The sequence below is a fragment of the Strongylocentrotus purpuratus genome, unplaced genomic scaffold (assembly GCF_000002235.5).
Source record: "Strongylocentrotus purpuratus isolate Spur 01 unplaced genomic scaffold, Spur_5.0 spur5_scaffold_16, whole genome shotgun sequence".
Lineage (NCBI taxonomy): Eukaryota > Metazoa > Echinodermata > Echinoidea > Camarodonta > Strongylocentrotidae > Strongylocentrotus > Strongylocentrotus purpuratus.
In genome coordinates, this window is record NW_022145601.1 from 6,277,235 (window position 1) to 6,298,821 (window position 21,587).

Consider the following 21,587-nt stretch of genomic DNA (forward strand, 5'->3'; position numbering starts at 1 on the left):
GCTGCACTCTGCTGTTCTTCTTTCTTCTTCCTGTGAAATTAAAATACGTCATCAAATACATTCCTTCCTTCATTACATAATGTCACTAAAACATAATCCTTATTCCATAAACTAACTTGAGGGTAGGGATAAATGTTTGAGCTGTTATTGTTTAGGATTTTTATGAAGAATGAAAAGGGTGTTTGCTTCCTTAAACTCGTAAAATGAAGTATAGAGATGACGATTTTGAGCTAGGCCTTCAAAAGGAAGAATTTCAACTTATTAAAAGTAGTAAAGGAGGGAAGCCTGAGATTTGTTCCTCTGTCCAGATTTAAAAACTACCAAAAAGTAGAATTAATTTAATCATATTTATCAAATGCAAACAGACATTGTGATTTTATCATTTCACTTTATTTTATTCTTGAAACATGTGTTTTAAATGAGTTTATTTCTGAATGATAAGTAAACTACCTGGCGAGTTCCTCTTGTTGTGCCTTCTCTTTCTGCTCCTTTTCCTTCTCCATCCGTTGTCTTTCCTGTTCTTCCTCCTTCCTCTTTTCCTCCAGTTTCTAGTATCAAGAACATAAGTACTGTGTATTTTTTCTATTTATCTTTGTTTCGTTCCTAGGTTTTTTAGTCTAACATCATTAAAGCTATTGCATCTTTAGTAAGGGGTAAAACAAATTATTATTTTCTGTTTATAGCCAGATTTTGTTCTGGCTTCCTCACCTTGGACCGAACATTAGACAAAACCCTGACACTATACCTGATCCTAACCTACGACTCAATTACAACTTTAACTTTAACCCTATGAATCTGAGCAAATGTTGGAACAACCCCTTACCTTTATGATCTCTGCTTGGGTATCCTGCAGGATTTGTATCTCCTTCTCAGCTACCGAGATTGAATCCATGAGCTGCTCTGTTTCCGTTTGCGTCTCTTGGGTTGAAACCTTTATCTCGGCACTACCAGTTATTTTAAGGAAATTACATGGGTCAAGGAAGAGAAACATAAATTTGAGAGGCATGGATTTATTGTAGACTATTTTAAGCACATATTAATATGAATTTTAAAAAAAAACTTTTTATCTACGGTATGTAGATTCCACATTGAACAGATCTGTTATCAAAATCTAGCTTTTTAAGAATTTTTTGGCAAGAAAGTTAATTACCCTTTCTTATGCAATATGTCATGCATGCATGTTCTTACACAGACCCATACTGAACCATATTTGTAAGTAGATGTATAAAAAACATCAACAACAAAAATGACCATAATAAAAAAGGATACATTTTGATGATGAAATCTGTGACGCTTTGGAATGGTGGCATATCTGCAATAGAGAGTAGAATGAAAGATTAAAATTCATTAAAGAAAACATGAACATGTTAGAATATTTGAATGCCCTACTTTTAAAGTCAAAGATTACAGAACAGAATTTCAAAAGTAGATAAAGAGAACTTTTCAGCCTCAAAGTTATCATTCTTCAGTTTAAATATGATCAGCATAAATGATGACCTATTCAATAGCCTTTAAAGTCATTAGTCAATAAACACTGATTTCAAAGATCACAATATGAATAAGCATTATATGCCTTACAATAGTATTATTCATGATATTATAAACCCAATGTTTCAAGCTATTTAAGATCACATCTCAATTTGCTGATCAGCAGTAGATGTAGACGTATTATATTTTTATTTTCTCCACTATGAATACTTAATCAAATTGTACTAACCCAAAAGGAAATGCTCTGTATTTATCAGCCAACAAAAGATCAAAACATCATTTAAGAACCAACTAACACTTTGACACATGAACTATCTCCACTGAAAATTTTGATCAGCATAAGATGTTGAAATACTATGTTATCTTTTTAAATAATTACAATAAAAATATTCTTATTGAAAAGAATTTACACAAAACATTTTTAAAAAACTGAAAATTTTAAACTTACTATACATGTAAATCCTATCATAAAACAACTATCTTTTGTTAGGATGGTGACATATTGCCCCTGCATACAATCAAAAGTAGGTGTAAACATAGAGCTTTATTACCATACATTTCATAGTAGTCATTTTTTCGCTGTTATTTCCTCTTTTTAAAATTAATGCCAAACATAAAACCACTGAATTGACACACTTACTGGCACAAATTTCTTCCTGCACTGCATCTTCAGCTTTCTGCAGATGAGCAATCTGCATCCTGCCCTCTTTGACGGCTTCTTTCTGTTGCAGAACTTCTAGCTGCCATTTCATGAGTTCCTGTGCATTCTCCTGCTGCATGTAAATCTCTTCATAGGACTTCCATACCGTGTCGTAATGTTCCAATTTTCTCTGAAGCCCAGCACTTTTAGAAAAGAAGGAAGGATTGTAAAATGGTGTCGTTATTAATTTTGTTGTTGTTGTAATTGTACAACTTAAGTGCTTGTACACATCCTCTTAACAACCATTTTCTAGAAGCAACTTATGATTTTAACAAAATTTACAGATAGATATTAAATTGTTACTGTAAAAGCAATCATTTGCAGAGAACAACATGTCAAAATTGACATATGATAGATGAAAAGACATTAAAAAGATGCAAAAATACATTGATATGGAGAAGATAAACTTGTAGGGTTTTGCCAGACTAACAGTAGAGTTTAAAGAATAAAGAGTTTGCAATAATTATGCCTAATATGATAATTTATTAATTACCAATGATTTATCTTACTTTTCAACTTCATATTTCTCTGTCAGCAGCTGGAATTCTTTCTTCTTGGCCTCGAGATGAAAGTTCAGAACAGACACATGTGCCTTCTGACTGCATGGGATAGAGATGAAACACAAGATATCCGATTAGTTACTGATAAAGTCTACTCATACTGTATCTTTCAACTTTAGCAACTCCCAGAGATTGATTATAAACTATTCTCAGTCATCAATCTTTTTCGATTAAATAAAAAATAGGATGACTTAGATCATTCTGATGGCTAGAGCTGACTGGAAAATGTGCCTATTCAACAATTTGTAATCAAATTAATTTTCAATACACTACAGATCTCAAAACATGTTGAAATTAGACCATTGACTTAAGTTTAGGTACTGAGATATTTACGGTATTTCTTGAAATTGCAAAGAAGACACAAGTGTTGTGGAGTTTTAGGGAAGAGAAATACAGATTCACCTCATTTAAACTTACAGTTTTGATGACCACTTCTGAAAATGAATATCATGTTTAATATGCCTGATAATCACTTGCATCAATGTAACTATCTTGATAGATCCACATGCTTCTATCATTTTGGAGTTCATCTACCTTTCCTTTTGCTCCTTGTTCTGTCTGAATTGTCTATGGCAGCTCTTGGTCTCTTCATCGATCCTGCACAATTTCTCTTCCATTCTCTGGATTCCATCTTGCTTCTCTTTGAAAGATGTTTCCAGAACTAGATGGTGTGGAAATATAGTTAACAAACCCTCATAAAATGAACAAATATTTCAAACCCAACTCGTTAAAGGGGGAATTTATCCCCTTTTATTAAATCTAAAGGCTAATCCATGCCAAATTTTTCTTAATATAAATTACCCAATGTTTTCACTAATACAATTATTCCCAAATGAAATCATTTTTTTAATTGTTCTCAATCCTTCATTGTGTAATAATTCTTTTATTTTCCTGCTCAGGCAGGTTTGAAGCATTTAAAACTTTATGTGACCTAATGTTTCTTTCTTTCTGCTCATTGCCAAAAACAAAGGTTGTAACTAAATTGTAGACCTACTAGATCTAGACCTATAGTATAATCAATCATTTGTCAATGCATTTATCAAAAAGCAGGTTTATCACCCCCAAATGAATAATGTGATGTTGAGGATAATAATATATAGGGCCATATAAATTGTAAAATCTATTTTGTGTGTTTAGAACCGGAAGGACATTAACTTAAAATAATGATCAACATCTTTTTTTTGCTCCAAACAGACGATTTGTATTTGTAAAGATTTAGAAAGGGGTCTAGGTCTACTTACTCCCAATCTGCTGTTTTTCCTTCTCAAGCTCCTGGATCTGTTGCTTCTTTTCAAATTCTAGTAAATGGAAAGGATATTTTATGTATCATGAATTAACAAAAATAAATCGCACAAAGCAACAGTTGAGAAACAGGCAAAGGCAAGGCCGAGGGCAGGGGCAAAGGCAAGGCTAAAAATAAAACCTCAGAGTTGCATGCAAGGGTCTATATTGACAACTTCAAACTCAAAGATGACAAGTATTAAGCTGATTGATGCTCTTGATTTGCAGTATAAACGGTAACCCAACAGCTTAAAGTTATTTGATTTTTAGTATGGTGTCCAGGCCCGACACATCTAGGACATAGCATCCTACCGGCATCGTACCAACCACAATCGCACACCAAGGGCAAGGCAAAGCTAGACCGAATTTTTCCGTCTCTTTCGTTCGTTGGCCTCTTATTGGGGTAGGGTCGGCTCTCTGTTAGCCTCTTATTGGGGTAGGGTCGGCCCTACCCCAATAAGAGGCTAACGAACGAAAGAGACGGAAAATTCGGTCCAAGGCAAAGCCTGCACTGCAGCCGAAAGAAAGGCAAGACCTAGGGCTAGGGCTAGGTCAGGCTGCTCCCACAACTTGACTTCCAAGACCCGGTTCCAATGAAAGTTAGCGTTAGTTATGTTTAGATTGTACAATAGGGGTATAAATGTTAACTTCGGTTCATATCAGGAACCATTTCCAAGTTATCCCCCTTCCCATTATTTGTAACTTACCCAAATTATGAAGGGCTCTGTCAAGTTCTACTGTGTCGACTCCAAACGTCAGACTCGGGGGTTTGTAAAATGAAGCCATCTTTCTCGTTCTGATATCGATATCACCAGCAATGGCGATCGACTGGCGATAAGGGGGGGGGGGGGGGGCACTTACCGCAGGCCTACTGAAACAATTTAATTCAGGTGGGGGTTTAATATTTTCAGAAATTTTGAGAAATCACCATTTAGTAGAAATGCAGATTTTACCCAAGGCCATCCATATTATTAATGCACCCACTTTAAACATGTTTGATGCTCTAGCCAAGCAAGAAGTCACTCCTGAGCTGGATGACGTCTACAGGCTCTTGCTAGTGCAATTAAGCTCCAATTTGTCCAACCTCACCTTTTTTGTTCCACTCACCATATCAATTGCTCCCGATACTTCTTTCTTTTTGTTTAGATCATTTTTAGGTGCCGGTATATTTTTTTCTTTTTAGAGTCCCCTCTTGTTATAGTTTTCTTTTTAAATTTAATATCTATCATTTAAAAACAAATAATGATAAAAGCGATGAGATGATGGTTATCTTGTACCGGGTGTGAGATTCATAACATTTGGCGAGATTTTAAAAAAAAACGGTCTACCAAGAATCAACGTATAGCTGTAGATGGTTTGTCATTATTGTTGCTTTGATCCCTATAAGCGATAGGTTTTGTTACTACCATCAGCCTCTTGTCAACTATTGAATTTTCAGTTTATTGTTTTTTTCTTTTTTATGTCTGTTACATGTCCATTCTCTAAGCGCCGTGGGCACCGAAAGGTGCCGGACCTGTGCGCTTTAGCCACTATTATTATTATCAGGTGGGCTGTATCTAATACAGACCACCTTATATTTTTGTTAAAATCGCCTTTATTTATTATTTATTTATTTATTTATTTATTTATTTTTCTTATTTCGACCCACTTTTTTGTGTTCAAGATAATTTGAAAATGGCTCAATCAAATATCTTAAAATTTAACACACATATGTATAGGCATATTCACAAAGCATAGGAAATTTTTCGACCTTGACCTTGACTGATGACGTCATCTAGGCGCCATTTTGTGAAAAAAATTGAAAATCAACTCGTGATCATATCTTCATAACCAAAAGTAATTTCTCATTCATATTTATCAAGATCAAGGTCAATATGTGTCCGGTAAATTTCAGGTCAAAAAACGCGCGCGTGCGCGTACGTCCGCGCGTCAATGCGCGCGCAAAATTTTTAAATGCTCAAAATCGTCTCAAATTTTTTTGGCATACGTTTCAGGTCATTTTAAGCATTTTATAAAAAATCGCGCATACGTGCATGCGCGCGCGTTCTCGCGCGTAACACCATTACAAAACATAGATTTCCATTTTTTTTTCTTTCATGATATTTCTCATATTTTTTAAAGGAATTTGATACCATGTTTATCTCTTTATGACCATTAATAACAAGATGAGCGTCAATTCAAGATAAATGACAGTGCGCGCGAGCGCTTTTAATACATAGCATATATGGAAAAAACATGCCTATACAAAATTAATTATAGCTCTTTGGAATGAACCGTGACCTTCAATTTTTTTTCATATTTGGATAGAGTATGAGTCGGAGATATGATTCCATGTCTCATTTGGCCATTAAGTGTATCGTGACATCATCATAATGACCTTCGAACTAAAAATACGAATTTGCATATTATGACGTCAGCATATTTATGTTAAATTGATTGTAACTCTGTAAATATTGATCAATTTTCTTCAAAATTTTGATATGTTGTAGCTAAGACAATTCTCTACAAGCTCAATAATAACCATTTTTCATTTTGATGACGTCATTATAGTGAAAATCTCGATTGAAGGCCTCATGTCAAACATTTCATAATTTGCGTTATCCCTATAGAGGGTGAATTTCACGTCATGAAACTACATGATATTGTTTTTTAAGAATTTTTAAGCAGTATCTCGCTTATTTTTGCTCTATTTTGTCTCTAATTTAAGTTGACCAGCCCACCTATACTTGTTCCAAACAAGTATTATATGTCTAGTTATTATTAATTTCACGCCCAAGATATAAAAACAGCATATAAAATAGCATTTTGGAAAGGGTCAACAATAAGATTTAATCAATAAGATTTATGTTGGATCTGGGGTAAGCGGACACTTTTTTTTTTGGGGGGGGGGGGGGGGTAAGGTCACCTTATTTAGGTCAGCCATGGGCATAATCATTTTTTTTTTTTTTTTTTTTTTAATAATTAAAAAAAAAAATGTTGGGGTTTACCCACATAAAAATACCAAAGGGGGTTCAACCCCCCCACCCCCCCCCCCCCCCCCCCCCGTGTACGCGCCTGGGCATATACGAGGGCACTCAAAATAAAAAATAAAAAATTATCCAAAAACTGTATAGTGTTAAATTAGCCGAATATCGTCAGTCATGCGCATGCGCATTGTGGTCGGCGCTAGATCCAAACCCAAGACTCGGAGTTCGAAAATAGGACGGAAAAGACAGAGGTGGAGGTGGACTTGTTTGATGACATTCTTTCTTTACGTAAGTATTTTAAAAAGGTCCAAGATTTTTGTTGATGTACTGCCTAATTTGATAGTGATTCAGTGAGAAAAATGGATGAAATGGTGAATAATTTGAAATTGCCAAAACAAGACGTTGTCCCACATACTGAACAATTTGTTTGTAGATGCTCTTACCATTCCATTAACCATTGTTTGAGTTTGTGTGTGATTCACCTGTTCACCTCAAATAAAAATAACTTATCCGTATGTGAGAGGTTTGTTTCATTCATAAGCGTTACAAGGTATGTATGATAAGCCTCCTAGTAATTGCCAAAACAAAAAGTAATGAGGCCTAGACTCTACAGATTCGATCTTTGTAATAATGTTTTTCACCGTGACCATCTACTAGGTCTAGACTCTATGTCACTATGAATATGATTCAGTATGAGTTAAACTTAAAGTTATTGTATTAATAGTGCCATTACATCTCTTCTGTAATTTAGACTTTTAGTTGCAGAAAATATGTTTATGATTGTTTTTTAAATTGGTGTAAGAAATTGTGGAGGTGTAGAGTCTATGACCAAGTGATTAGCATGTACAGCTGCATGTTTAATTATTTTACCTGCTAAGTAGTAAATAAGTAGGGTAGCGCGCCCAGTATTCAGTCCATCCCCAGTATTCGGTCAGACAGCCGTTTCACAAGCTGTAACCATTTAAAAAGTAATTTATGAGCCACGAAACTTGCACAAATCAGGCAGCTGAACAACTTTTCTTAACTCTCAAAATTTAATCAGATTAAGGGCCCGGAAAGATCTCCAACGTACATGTAGCTTGAAAATGGTCAGTGTTGCAGAAGTTTCTGCACTTCCGCGTTCTGTTAGCACATGCGCTAACATGCATAGCCATATGTAGAAGTCTATTGCGAAACAACTATGTGCGCTGTCGCAATGAATTTAGTATGTGTGTGAAGAGAATCACTTCCGTGTTCACTCCATCGCAGCGAATTTGCAAATGACGCACTTGCCGATGTGCAAGAGGTATTTATTCGATACCCTTGCCATGCGGTATCGCTCGGCCAGTATTCCGTCAACGCATTGACATTCAGTGCTTTATTGCGCAATTGTGTGAAAATAGTGCGCAAATCTGCTTAGCTCCTTGGCAACGGAGATACCACGCACAAATCGCGTGACCAAATTCTAATCGGCGCGACCAAATTCTGGGCAGTAAAATGCTCCATCTTTTTTCGGAAATACTTTTCTTATCATCATTCTTTATTTTAAGTGACTATAAAAGCCTGTTAGAGGAATAATTCTCTTTTCTTTTGGTGGGTAGATTGCCAAATAAAAGAGGTAAGAATTCAAAATATTAGTGATTTCCCCTTAAGTGACCAAATACTGGGCACTCTACATGTACCCTAGCAAGACCAAGATGCTGGTTTAGTGTATCTTTCTTTCCAAAATTGGTGTTCCAGTGTAATTTCGTCAAAAGGATCTCGTGTTTATAGGCTAGTAATACACACTTTTGTACTGTGATCTTGCTCATTACGAACTATAAAGGCATGCATGCTCACCTACTTGTATTTTTAGAAATTCAGTGTGGCATACTCGTAGCTGTTTGGTGCACACATTATGGGTGATCTCTACTTATGGAATTGTTAACAATTACAAAATTAATTAGATTCAAGAACCATCAATGAACTCAAAATTGATGAATCGTTTTTTTAAGAATCATGTAATGAAGATCAGAATGTCAAAAATGTTTCTCTTTTTACATGTGAAATGCATAGTTACTGAAAATTCAATTCAAACTGCAAAAGTATGAAGTCATCTCTTTTCAAAGATTTTGTTGAATTTGTGTTGTAACTTGTATGTTAGTATGAACCCTTTTCATCCTCAAATATTTTTTGTATCTTGCTTTTCCATTTTCATGTACTAAGCTAGACTGGCCTTCTGTAACAATTCTTTGTCATGTAATATGTAATCGACATACATTGACCTGGCATAAGTGTCATCTGATAGTGATAAATTTTATGACGGATTTTATATTTCTCCCTTTACATTGGTCTTTAGACTGAGGCACTATGAGATAAACTCTGGCAGTTTGCTGTTCACCTGATCAGGTCATCCTAAACACAACGTCACAATGGCCTCTGACAGTGAAGACATTGATCCTCATCCACTTCCTGGTGGTGCTGTTCCTAAACCCATGCAGAGGACAAGCTCACCAGACTTCAACAACTTTCTTGATCCTCTCCTAGCCCTCACGCCAGATAAGCCACAGAAAATAGCTCAAGTTGTGGCCAGTCAAAGACAAAGGAGAGGAGGAACAGAAAAACAAAAAGGATCAAACAAGGAGAATCGGGGTTCTGTTACTGAAGAACTAAACAAAGACAGTGAAAGTCATTCTAAAGAGGGGACAACAAGTCCTGGGTTAATATCACATCCAAGTGTCCTGTTTCAGCAGGAGAGAACTAATCGAGACCAAATATTGCAGAAAAATTTAAAGATCATCAAACATGGCGTCCCTGAGACAGATTCGAAAAAGGAGGCCAGAAATAAGGATGAAATCGCTGCAGCCAGAGTAAATAAACTTACAAAACTGAGTTCAACCAGTGCTCCAAAAGACGCAGTTCTTCAAAGGAAATCAACCACTGTTCGATCCTGCGTGCAGAATAAGCAGAAGCACACTGGTGCTACTAGTAAGAAGCATGTTCGCATTGTAGACCCGAAGACCCCATTGTCTACTCCTGAACTCCATTCCACAGCAGCGTTGGGTCATCAGCTCAAGCAGTTGGAAATAGAGACATTCAATGCTGAAGAGGTTCTGGTCAAGACGTTACAGGACTCTGAAGCAGCTCGAGTGGCTTTCAGTGAGAGGGTTGCTGAAGCTGCCAATGTCAACAAGCATGAGAAGAAATACTTGGGTGAATAAACTTGGTTAATATTATTATTATTTATTAGGCCAATCATAAAAGCACAATACAAATACATTTTGACAGATCATGCAATACATAAACAATACAAGAGGAAAAGGGAGGGAGCAACGTGTGGGCCAGGGCTCACAAAAGTGAAATTCAACACTATTACCCGGAGGCATTCCCTTTAAAAGGGAATGAGAAAGTAAGTTGATACAAAGAGTGAGTTCCCTTCAGGAGAAAGGTATTATCCACTTGATATGTTTAGTCCATTAGCATTGACATGTGTAGATCTGAATTAATTTTTGTAATCCTTGAGATGGGCAGTTTTTCTTACCTTATAATAATAATAATAGCCTAATAGTCCACTCCAAATGTTATTAAACCGAAACAGAAATTCTTTTTGCCCAATTGATCGTGAGCCCGGCAGCCACTGAGCAGCACCAGATCCAAACTCATGCTGGTAACATCACCATAATCACACTCAAGCTAATAAAATGAATGATGCATATATCTTGTACTGTATTATGACTGCTTCATAGGTCTTGTCAGCGTTGGTGTACCTGTTGAATCGACTCTTCAAAGGGCTCTCACCCAGCGTCACTCAAGAGTGAAACGACGGACCCAAAGACCATCAAAGGTACATGTTTACCATGACGCTATCAACTTGTCCCTCTCTTACATGACTTTCCACAAGGTGCAGAGAAGATCTATAACCCCCCCCCCCCCCATCCCTCCCAGTCACAGTGCCCTACATTCTTGAAAGTGGTATAAGTTGAACATACATGTAGCTTGACCAAGTCCGCTGATTCATGGAAGTCCAGTGTCAATTCCTAAGTTTATTATAAATTACTATGATTATTACATGTAATACAAATGTACCAATCAACCTATTTTGCTCTTGATGTAAGGGGTTCCATTTGGCAACACTGCATTCAAAATATGGGCTTCAAATATTACTTTTACACAGAGATGTTGCAATTTAAATACAATCTCAGTGAACAACAAAAGAAGTACATTACCCATGTTTTCGAAGGAAAAAATTAGGAAATGATTTCATACTGGGATTTTTTTAAAATTAGTAATTTGAAGAATTTAAGTAATTTGGACAGGCACTTCATAAATTATTGGACTGGATCTTTACGTGCAGATGGGGTCCAAAATGGACCATTGTTTTTTGTGGGTTTTTGAAAGCTCATCACTGTCTCCAGGTACATGAATCGTAATTTTGGTTTCAGTAAGAAAAAATGTTTCATCCGTGTGCTATAGTTACTTCAGTGTTCAGAGATTGGGCAAAGTGTAATTAATAATGATCTTACACTCTTCTTTACAGTTCTCAGAATTCACTGTGATTTAGGCAACCTATTACTGCCATGTCAAATAAGATCTACATTGTGGTTTTGTGTCAATCGTTAGTTTCTATTTTTCACTAGTTAAACTTTATTCTCTTTTCACAGGCATCAGAAGTCCCACCACCGGATATCCTGGAGATGTTCTCCCCCGCAATGATAGTGGAGTCTGCCAAGACAGATGTAAGTGGACTTATTCCTCCAAAGGTCAAAGCAGCACCTGTTGATCCTGATATGACCTTTGACCTCTACAGACACATGCAATGCTGGGATCTTGGACATTGAGTTGCAGCGTGTTTGTGAATGGAAGATGTTTTCCTGCGACAAGCTGCAAGTAGCTTTATTCTTTTTGCCTATAAACCTGTACACCTTTGTTGTTGCCTTGAATCCTGCTTGATATTGCGTAGGGAAAACCAGATGCTAAACGGAGGCTAACGATGATGATGTCGTCTAAAAGGTACTTTGTGCTTGAGGTGCAGTGGTTTGAAGGATAAGTCACTGGGTTATGGATCAAATGGCCAGGGGTTCTCATTAATTCTCAACTTTAATTGTCTGGCAAGTTAACAATCTTAAAGGGAAATCCAACCTTGAGTGCAAAATAATCTACAAGAAAGCAGAAAAATTAAAAGGGTAGATTTGTGAAAGTTTGAATGAAATCGGACATTTAGAAAGTTATTAACTATTAAAAGTTGCAATCACTGTCGTCCTCATTGGTTGTAGCCATCAAAACCTCAAGTGCTTGGAGGCAGGGTACTTTACCAAAATCACTAACACTGCTTCAATATATTTTCAATTGCGCCATCTTTTGTTGAAGGCGTGCATAGAGCGATATCCCAATCCTGGACCCAGGTATCATCACTCGTACTTCATTAGTTGGTGATGCATTATGGGACATTTCTGTCAAGTGTCAACACATCGGGACATTGTGAGCAGAAGATGGCAGTGCTCGTAAATCTGAATTAGTGTCGGTAGCATACCCTGCCTTTCAATCCATTTACAAAATGTTGCCTTTTCAACAGGGTGTCTTTGTAGTAATGTACATCTGCACAAACTTTCAAAATGATGAATTAATCTATACAATTGAATGTTCATGTTTGACATACAACCTGCTGTCATGTTAAAAATTGAGTGCTTGCGATGCATTCACATGTTACATGTATTTTGAAAATGTATCACACCAAGTTTGTGTCTTAACACTTTAAAAAGAAAAATGAAAATGACAATCTTGATATTGAGAATTTGACAGTGAAACATACATTTCACTCTGAATATGTCATTCACTCATCATCTGTTGTGTTAAAGCATGCATTGAACCCCTTCTGGCTCTCAACAGACAACATTATTTAAGAAGGCATGCTTATGATGTACATGTATGTATGATGAGTGCATTCATTCCCATTTCAAATGAATTCCAAATTATAAATATATGTTTATATATTAATGTTTATACTGTATTTATATTAACAATTTCAAAAAAAAAATCAATTATTGGTGTCTCAGAAACATATGTCTTGTTTTACAGTGTTGCTGTGTGGTGAACTTAATAAGTGTACATGTTTTTTATTTTTTTATTTGATTAATTTTTGTTTATACTGAAGTGAAGGAAAGTGTATGCCCAGTTTGACCTTTCTGATCACAACATCATTATTACTATAGTCTCAAACACTGCAGCATAATTATGTCTTTACATAGTACAGGTAGTCAATAGACAGATTTATGATGAAGAAAGAGGAAAGGATGAAGGAAGGGAGGGAGGGAGAGGAGAGATGGAGTGAAAGAGAGAGAGGAGAGATGGAGTGAAAGAGTGAGAGGAGAGATGGAGTGAAAGAGAGAGAGGAGAGATGGAGTGAAAGAGTGAGAGGAGGATGGATGGATGGGAGATAAGGAGAATATTAGATACAGTCGGACCTGTCCTAGTGACCACATCTCTATAAAGGCTACCCGTCTATAGTTGTAATCCATACCTCTAGAAGGAAATATGTTTTGAACAACCTATCTATAAAGGTCACCTGTCTACAGTGGCCACTGCTGTGTTTCCCTCGGGTGGCCTCAATAGACAGGTTAGACTGATTTAATGAGGGCTTAGTAAGAGGAAGAGGATTGTTTACAAAATGAGGATAGCTAGAGAGAAAGGGGGGGGGGGGAATGATATCTAGAAAATGGAAGACAATATAGAGACAGAGAGAGAGGGGCACTAAATATCCTCTCGTAACACCACCTGAAAGTATTTAATAGGGGAGGGTGAAGTGGAACGAGTGAGATAGCCACATATAAAAACGATAGCGAAAAAAAAAGGAGGAAACGAAAAGAGAAAGTATATTGATAAATAACGGAATCTGAAAAGGTTATCGAAGATTGGGGAATGGAACTACTAAAAATAAAGCATGTGACCATACATAAATGCGATGTTAATGACGCTGGACATGAAGGGAAGCTAGAAGTCTAATGTTTCAATCCGAATGAACTCATAACCTCTTCGATGTTCATCCTTAAATAAAACCCTTCTCACGCAAATTTCACCAGGGGCGGATCTGAAGTTTGGTTGGGGGGCGGGGGGGGGGGGGGTGGGGGCTCATTTTCGAGTATAGAGGGTTTTTTTAAATCGAAATATGTTCCAAGAAGACAGGAGTGATACAGTGTTATTAAGGGAAGGCAACACCGAGTTTAAAGGGGGCAGTATACCCACCGTAATGCATTACACTTCTGTTACTCAAATGTGAACTCACAACAGGCACAAATACACATTATTGCACAATTACCAAGTTTATTCAGAGTCTAATATGAAAGATTAAGAAGAAATATTAAATAGAAAATATATCAAAAATACTTTGGGAATATAAACATTTACTTTTCAATTAATTTTGAAAAAGAAACTGACACACATACGATGAACGCCGCTGAGCCTTATATTGAGATTTTATATACAGTGCGTCCTAGAAAAAGCGAAACCGAGAATCATCGATGTTTTATCATAACTTAATCACAATTATAATTAATAAATGACACATATTTGGAAAGCTTAGATCCTCCTCTTTAATGTGATGAAACTCATATGATGCATATTTCACGCATGAGTGATTAAAAGCAATTTGAAGAGAGGAAACCAACAAGTCATTTGGCGGGCGGTATCTGAATTTCAAAGAGAAAATCACATTTCTCGAAAGTTCAATTTCTGCCCTTTCATAATGACACCTCAATCAGGAAAAATGAGCCAGGAATAACAAAGTTCTGTATGTTTAAAAAAATGCTTGCATTTCCATAATTTGATCAAACGAGTTCGTTTTCACTGGCTGCCTGCCGAAAAAACAAACAGAGTTGACAAAAGACTTAACTCCGTTTCGTTGAAGATCAGCCATGCATCAGGTCTTTCGTCTTCTTTGTGCATGGCTGATCGTCAACGAAACGGAGTTAAGTCTTTTGTCAACTCTGTTGCGTGAAATATGCATCGTATGAGTTGCATCACATTAAAGAGGAGGATCTAAGCTTTCCAAATATGTATCATTTATTAATTATAATTGTGATTAAGTTATGATAAAACATCGATGATTCTCGGTTTCGTTTTTTCTGGGACGCACTGTATACTACCATTTACCAAAACATTTCTATGTATATTGTGTATTTGTTCGCTTTATCTATGTGACACAATATTGTGACAATTTGTTACCAACACTGATAATAAATGCATATATTCAAAAAGTCGATGGAATTTATACAGCGGTGTCATCCAATGTTGATAATTTGATTACCTGACAGTTTTATGGCTAACATAGAGTTTTTGTCGCTTGAAGAATATGGGTTGTCTTTCTTATGTCTTAGAATAAACAAAATGAACAAGGACACGCATTGCACACACTTCAAATCCTTGGTTTGTATAGGAATTATGATTATTCTCCAATTTAGGATATCTATGAGATCTTGAAACTAATAAATGGAAAAAATTATTAACACAATTCAATTGATTTATGAATACTTCAAATGAAAGTCAAAGTAGTTTGTCTCCTCTTTTACCTGGAATTCTAAATTATTGCATTTACTTTGTTCCCCCTCCCGCTACTCCAGAAACTAAGTCCATCCACCATTTTTATAACTTTCTCGATACGCCGCTGCAACAATAACATTTGTAATTATAACCACGTAGCTTGAAAGACGAAATATCTTCTTTCCATGAGGCGTCGATGGCTTTTTTTTCAATGAGAAGCAATAAGTACATGTATTTAGATTTGAGGAAAGCATCAGTGTCGTAGTTTCAACCTAGCTATTGAAGGGGGACTGGTGTATATAAGTCAGTAAGATGTACAATGTCATCAGTTAGAGGGAGGGGGTGTGGGAGGGGCCTAAGCATTTCCTTTTCACGCCCCTTCCCGTCTCCCTTTCTTTCATTCTTTCCCCGTTTCACTTTTTAGGGCATTTGTGAGGGGGACTTAATTGCCCCCCTCCCGTGCCTTCCAGCTGCTCTACTACTCCGTATCGTCATACGCCTTTTCAGAATCACGTCAAGAAGGTTTCCTGACGAATCTTAGGACCATATAGGCCAGGAGGTAGAAAGCAGCCATGATACCAAGCAGTGTAACATAGTACGCCCAGATGGGTAAGACAACCGATGCTTCTCTGAGCACGATCGACTCGCCTCGGACGTTGCTTGACGCTGGGTCGTGTGGCGGTAAACACTCTATGAATAACGAGACTGCAGAAGTACTGCACCTGGAAAAAAAAAAGAAAAGAAGAAGATTAAATAAGATTAAAATATTAACATTTCTTTCGTTTGGTAATGCTCACTTCAGGCTGTCAATAAATATAATGAAAACAATAAGAATAAAAAGAGTCCCAATCTATGACAGTGGACATGAGGTATATTTCTTACCTGCTGGTTTAATACCTAAATATTTCCCAGTGAACGTAAGAGGGGGGGGGGGGTGGAGTGCTGGCCCTACAATAACTATTTTTTTTATTTTTTTTAAAAAACCAATCGAATAGCAATTACGTCAATGATATCATCGGAGGGAGGCGGCGGGTCAAGTCACCTTGTCAAGTCCTCTTCACCTCCTGCCTTTCTTGTTTCTCTTTAAATTGACCCCTTTTCGCCCCCGTATTAAATAACCCCCCCCCCCCCCCCTTCCCTGCAGCCACTTCACTCATTCAAGCACCTGATTGGGTGTGGTTGGAGCGCAAATACCATGTTGAGGGCAGCGCCGTAGGTGTATGAGATGACAGAGGTAAACCGGAACCATTCCATGTATGACGGGAAGGTGGTGGCATAGAAACCTCCAAGGAGGAGTGAAGACAGCATGTAGAGGCTGCCCCCAGCGATGGCGGTCTGGAAGGAGTTGGTCGATGCCCCGATGAAAAGCCCGATGGCCTGAGAATCAAAGAAACGGGCATAGATTTCGGATTTAAAAATACAAATTTTTGTTTAGAGGCCCCCAGGTATTGCTTCCTGGATGCACTCTACAATTTACGGAAATAGGAAGAGGTTGTTGACCCAAAGGGCACATTCTAATTTCTAATAGTTTTATTTGAAAATTATGATCATTAGTAGATTGGTTGCTCAAATTATTTCAAACGAAAGCAAAAGCTCATGAGGAAGCCACTGAACTATGATGACAAAACAAGAACATTATTATTGAAGGTACAGTAAAATGCTTTTATCCCCACGTAAAAGTCATTAGTCCAAAATTTGAGATAGTTAAAATCATATTTGTACTGGCCACTGACTGAGGTAGGTACCATGTTTGCAGTTGAATATTTTCATTGATACTTGTAATAGCAAAAATTATGGAATATCTTTATCAGGCAAACTCATAGTTACATGAAAATAGAATAAATAAAATAAAAAAACAAATAATTTAATATAGTGGTAAAAACTTAAAACGATTGCCATTTTCAACAGTTTTTTATTTTGCCAAACGGTGATTGAAAGAAAGAGAAAGAGGGGGAGGGAGAGAGAGAGAGACAGACAGACAGAAATACAGAGACAGAAATAGAGAGAGAGAGAGAGAGAGAGAGAGAGAGAGAGAGAGAGAGAGAGAGAATGAGGCGGAGAGGAAAAAGCAAAATGAAACAATATGATTAATGGGCAAAACTGTCATCGCCAAATTATATCAGTGGCAATTAAATTTCGGAATAGATCGTCAACCTGGACAGGTATTTCACTGAATATGGAACATTGTGAGTCATTTTGTGCTTATACGTGTATGTGTAAATTGTTATTTCCATTTCAAACTCTCATGTAACTTGACTTTGGCACTTTGTTATGATATTATCATTTTTATAATCAGATATGATCTGTCAGATATCATCCATCACCTCATCAAATCGATATCCGCTGGAGCTGATACATAATGACATTTTCTTATGATGGTCTTGTGTAGACTATACTGTAGAGGCTTACTCTGTGGACCAAAACATATTGTTTCTATTTGTGTACTTTTGGGGGAAATCGTATTCTTCTGATTGTAACATCACTTTGGTTTTGAAACATCCGTAAGATACACCCGTGAGATACATTATCGCCTTGAAATGGTGTCCTCTGAAAGGAATATCCAAATATGGTTGGGATCACGTGATGATAATAAACCTATAATATGAGAGAGTTCAGACGCCGGGTTTCAATTAAAAGGAAATAGATGCCTTGGAATGAATGCGGCCGGTTCGAAAGGGAAAGGGTTCGCACGCAAGGGGTCGAGGGTACTGTTGAATAGATGAACGTAGCATTCTTTAGCAACATATGAGCATAAAAATAAATGACTCAACCCAAACAGAATTGAACTTAATTCCTGACGGGATTCGCTTGAAATAAATTAAATTATACATCTAAATAACATTAAATAAACATATATAAAAGACATTTCCTTTTTTTAAATGTTGTGTCTTATATCAGGATAGTGAATATGCTTCCCCTCGACGGGATTTGGAGGAACACCGGAGGAACACTAACTTTTAGGAGTGGATTTCGGTACCGCAAATTTCCCGGCTCCCAATTTCCATCACTCATTACGAATCTGTCATTCATGTAATGAGTCACATAATATTGAAATAAGGACCTCCTGACCGTTTGAAAATACTTGTAGTAATGCTTTTTATTATTTATGAGTTTTTTTTGTTTAATTGTAACTTTGGATCTAACTTCTCGTTTCAAAAGGATAGGCTATAAAGGTCGTGGTGATCGATTAAGCCCCCCCCCCCCCCCCCTCCGCATGATTCTAACCAGATAGATTTTTATATATGAACTCATTTTAGTCTTTTACCTGACATCCCCTACACATTGGTGCGCCTGTAATCCAGCTAAAAGTGGAAGTTACAAACTGATTCAGCCGAGGACGCAGGTTCGAAACTGAGTCACGTCTTTCGGATGGTGACGTTTAAAGGTCGGTCCCAGACGTAAATAATCATATCTGATTGATACACGTCTGTAAAAACCCAATACACACACACCACACCCTACACATTGCATCGGATTGATTGTGCTATGTTAGACGGTGTTATGTTTACAAGGATTTTTTCAAAAATCTTTCTCCAAGTATTTAAACAATTTGATATTAATTTGTTCGTTATGACTAATCATTTGAAGAACATAGTATCAAGCTCACTTGTTTTATTCTTTAGTTAATCAAACTTAATGTCAACAAACATGAAAAGGGATTTGCAAACTTAACTGTTGTTTAGTTTCTTTCTAAACCTGTCGACGAAAACCTGTCCTATATTGCTCCAAATTTGAAGGTGTCCCTACTCCCAAAATCCACTCTCCCTCTTATATGATTGTAAATAATATTAAGAAAAAAGAGAATGAGGCTCACATGGGCAACTAGGTTGTTGAGAAGTATAGTGATCGTAAAGCCTACAAAGACACCAGGGGCTGGATTGAGACCTGCCAGCCAATAGGCGATGGATGAGGAGCAGAAAGGGAGTGCAAGCTTGAGAGGGAGCTCGCTCAGGATCTTCGAGAAGAAGTAGCTGGAGAGACGGTAGGCTCCAGCTGAACGCTCCTTGTTGATGATTGCCCGCTCCTGTGGGACTGCGATGAAATCATGAAGATGGTAAGTCATCATTTTATTTCTTTATTTCAATATTTATTTTATTTATTCATTTTCTTGTATTCACCCAACATTCCTAGGCAGACTTGTTAACTTTGGCACGGTTATTCTTTATCCTTAGATGTACCGTATCCATCAGCACACCCCTAACAAAAAGTCGAATATTTCAATGTAACTTTTACAGGCCTTAAAGCAAAGATAGAGTTCATATTCTATGATAAATTTGTGGGTGCAACATATATTTGTTTAATTAAAACAGTGTAGCGGACGGAGAAGTAAGATATGAGTAGGCCTATATTGTATTAAACAGTTTTTAGAAGGGTGTACCGACTCACTCACGAGACATTGCTCAACAAAATGGCTACATGCATGTAGACCAAAATAGAACGATATGAATCAGCAACAAAAATAGAATCTGCCATTTGTGTAAGAAAAATGCAAAAAAAAATTGTGTTGTTGTTGTTGTTTTTGTTTAAGTAAGTAGAAAACAAAAATTTGCGCGAAAGTAACTTTGATTTTTTTTATATTGTATTATCATTGATCATCAGTTAGATATTAATAGCTCACGATTTTGCGTGATGATATTTTAGTTGTAATTAGGGGAAAGTGGGGCATAACGGACCCGGGGGGGCAAAATGGAACTTTGAAATTAGCATATGTTAAAAAAAGGTCGCCCTCTGTGCAAATTCTTTAAAGAAGAGAAGATGCCAAAATAATTTTAGCACTGAATTTTCATCCGGTTACATCGAGGCACATCGGAGTAAGATCCCATCCAAAAAATTACAGCCTCATGATCTAAAGTAAGGGGATGTTCATAAGGCTGAAATTTGGTAATTTTGGTATCGATTCTAATCAAATATTTGTATATATTAATCATAAAGATATCAACGTTAGACTCGCCTGTTTGCATGCCAACTATGCTTCAGGTATTTTCTACGCAAACTTTTATTAAAAAACATGTCATTGGGGCAAAATGGATGTTATGGTGTCCCTGTTGGTCCTAAAGACTGAATGGTTGAGTGAATGTGCGTGTGCACTTGTGTGTATGCATATATGTATTTTTATCATTAAATTTGGATTTTCTCGTTGTATTTTTATAAGTTAAACGTTCTCCACTCTTTATTTCCAAATACCATTCATTGTTGAGCCAGTAGGTGCTTTAATTATGGCGACATTATAGCACAGAGACAACAAATGCATAAAGGGAATAAAAATCAACATTACTAATTTTGTTTTGTCTTGTAAAATAATTCACAAAAATAAACAAAATACTGTTTTCGCCCTTTTTATAGGGGCCTGTTTACCAATGTTTCATGTTCCATTCTGAAAGTAGTTGGTTCATAAAACAAATCGATAGTTGTTCTAGTTTCCCAGCCAGTTTTAGATACTGTATAAGTTAGCTGAATTCAAAGTATGTGCCTAGCAGTTGGTTTACGTGACTAGTGGTTGTATCAGAACGAAAATTTGACCCAGATTCCAGTCTAAGAAATTGAGAGTGTAGTGCACATTTTACAAGTCTACATTTTCTACTTTTAAACCAGGCTTTATTACGATAACCTTTCCAGTTTTGCCCCATAAATGTTTGAAACTACTATAGGCTTTCATTATGCAGCTCTGCCCACCAAGTTTGCTTAAAGTTACTTTAGGTACATTACTCAATATAGAACGTTAGAGTTCTGATGGGGCAATACGGATCCGTAGATCCATTTTGCCCCAGGGGGGAGTGCCATTATGCCTCAGGGATGGGGCAAGTTGGATTTTTCTTTTGTAAAATTCGTTTCGAGTTTCTCTGCAATTTTACCGTGGTTTTTGTCGGTTTTTCGTTGACATAATAAAGTGCATACAACATCTATCTGAAACTGTTATTTTTACTGTTTTTGTGTCGTTGATGACGTCATATTGCAAGTTTGAAATTAAGTGTTCCATTATGCCCCACTTTCCCCTAAGTGCTTCTGTACGGAAATATAACAAAGTGTTTAATGATTAATAAACCTCTGTTTATAGGCTGATGTGCGTGAACGTGTGAACCACATAAACTCATCATAACCAAT

At 36.8% G+C, this 21,587-nt stretch overlaps 3 protein-coding genes across 3 annotated transcripts in view; 1 reads left to right on the top strand and 2 right to left on the bottom strand.

The window, feature by feature from the left end:
• Window positions 1–446: 446 nt before the first annotated feature.
• On the bottom strand, window positions 447–4,846 carry LOC576619 (golgin subfamily A member 6-like protein 22). The gene is made up of 8 exons (XM_030987584.1): window positions 4,737–4,846; window positions 3,990–4,046; window positions 3,283–3,409; window positions 2,698–2,787; window positions 2,129–2,331; window positions 1,270–1,312; window positions 824–944; window positions 447–548 (listed from the first exon to the last, which is right to left on the bottom strand). The coding sequence occupies exons 1-8, from the start codon at window positions 4,813–4,815 to the stop codon at window positions 447–449; spliced, it is 822 nt and encodes a 273-aa protein (XP_030843444.1). The 5' UTR covers window positions 4,816–4,846.
• Window positions 4,847–7,184: 2,338 nt separating this feature from the next.
• LOC752915 lies at window positions 7,185–12,703 on the top strand. Its single transcript, XM_030986618.1, has 4 exons — window positions 7,185–7,283; window positions 9,313–10,166; window positions 10,700–10,797; window positions 11,615–12,703. The coding sequence occupies exons 2-4, from the start codon at window positions 9,386–9,388 to the stop codon at window positions 11,789–11,791; spliced, it is 1,056 nt and encodes a 351-aa protein (XP_030842478.1). The 5' UTR covers window positions 7,185–7,283; window positions 9,313–9,385; the 3' UTR covers window positions 11,792–12,703.
• A 2,341-nt stretch (window positions 12,704–15,044) lies between these two features.
• LOC105442281 (ABC transporter G family member 27-like) overlaps window positions 15,045–21,587 on the bottom strand; it is an 18,152-nt gene continuing 11,609 nt past the window's right edge. The window contains exons 11-13 of the mRNA XM_030987686.1: window positions 19,300–19,517; window positions 16,651–16,862; window positions 15,045–16,207 (exon numbers count right to left, since the gene is read on the bottom strand). Of these exons, the coding sequence (XP_030843546.1) occupies window positions 16,000–16,207; window positions 16,651–16,862; window positions 19,300–19,517 (638 nt within the window). The 3' untranslated portion in view covers window positions 15,045–15,999. The remainder of the gene's footprint in view (window positions 16,208–16,650; window positions 16,863–19,299; window positions 19,518–21,587) is intronic.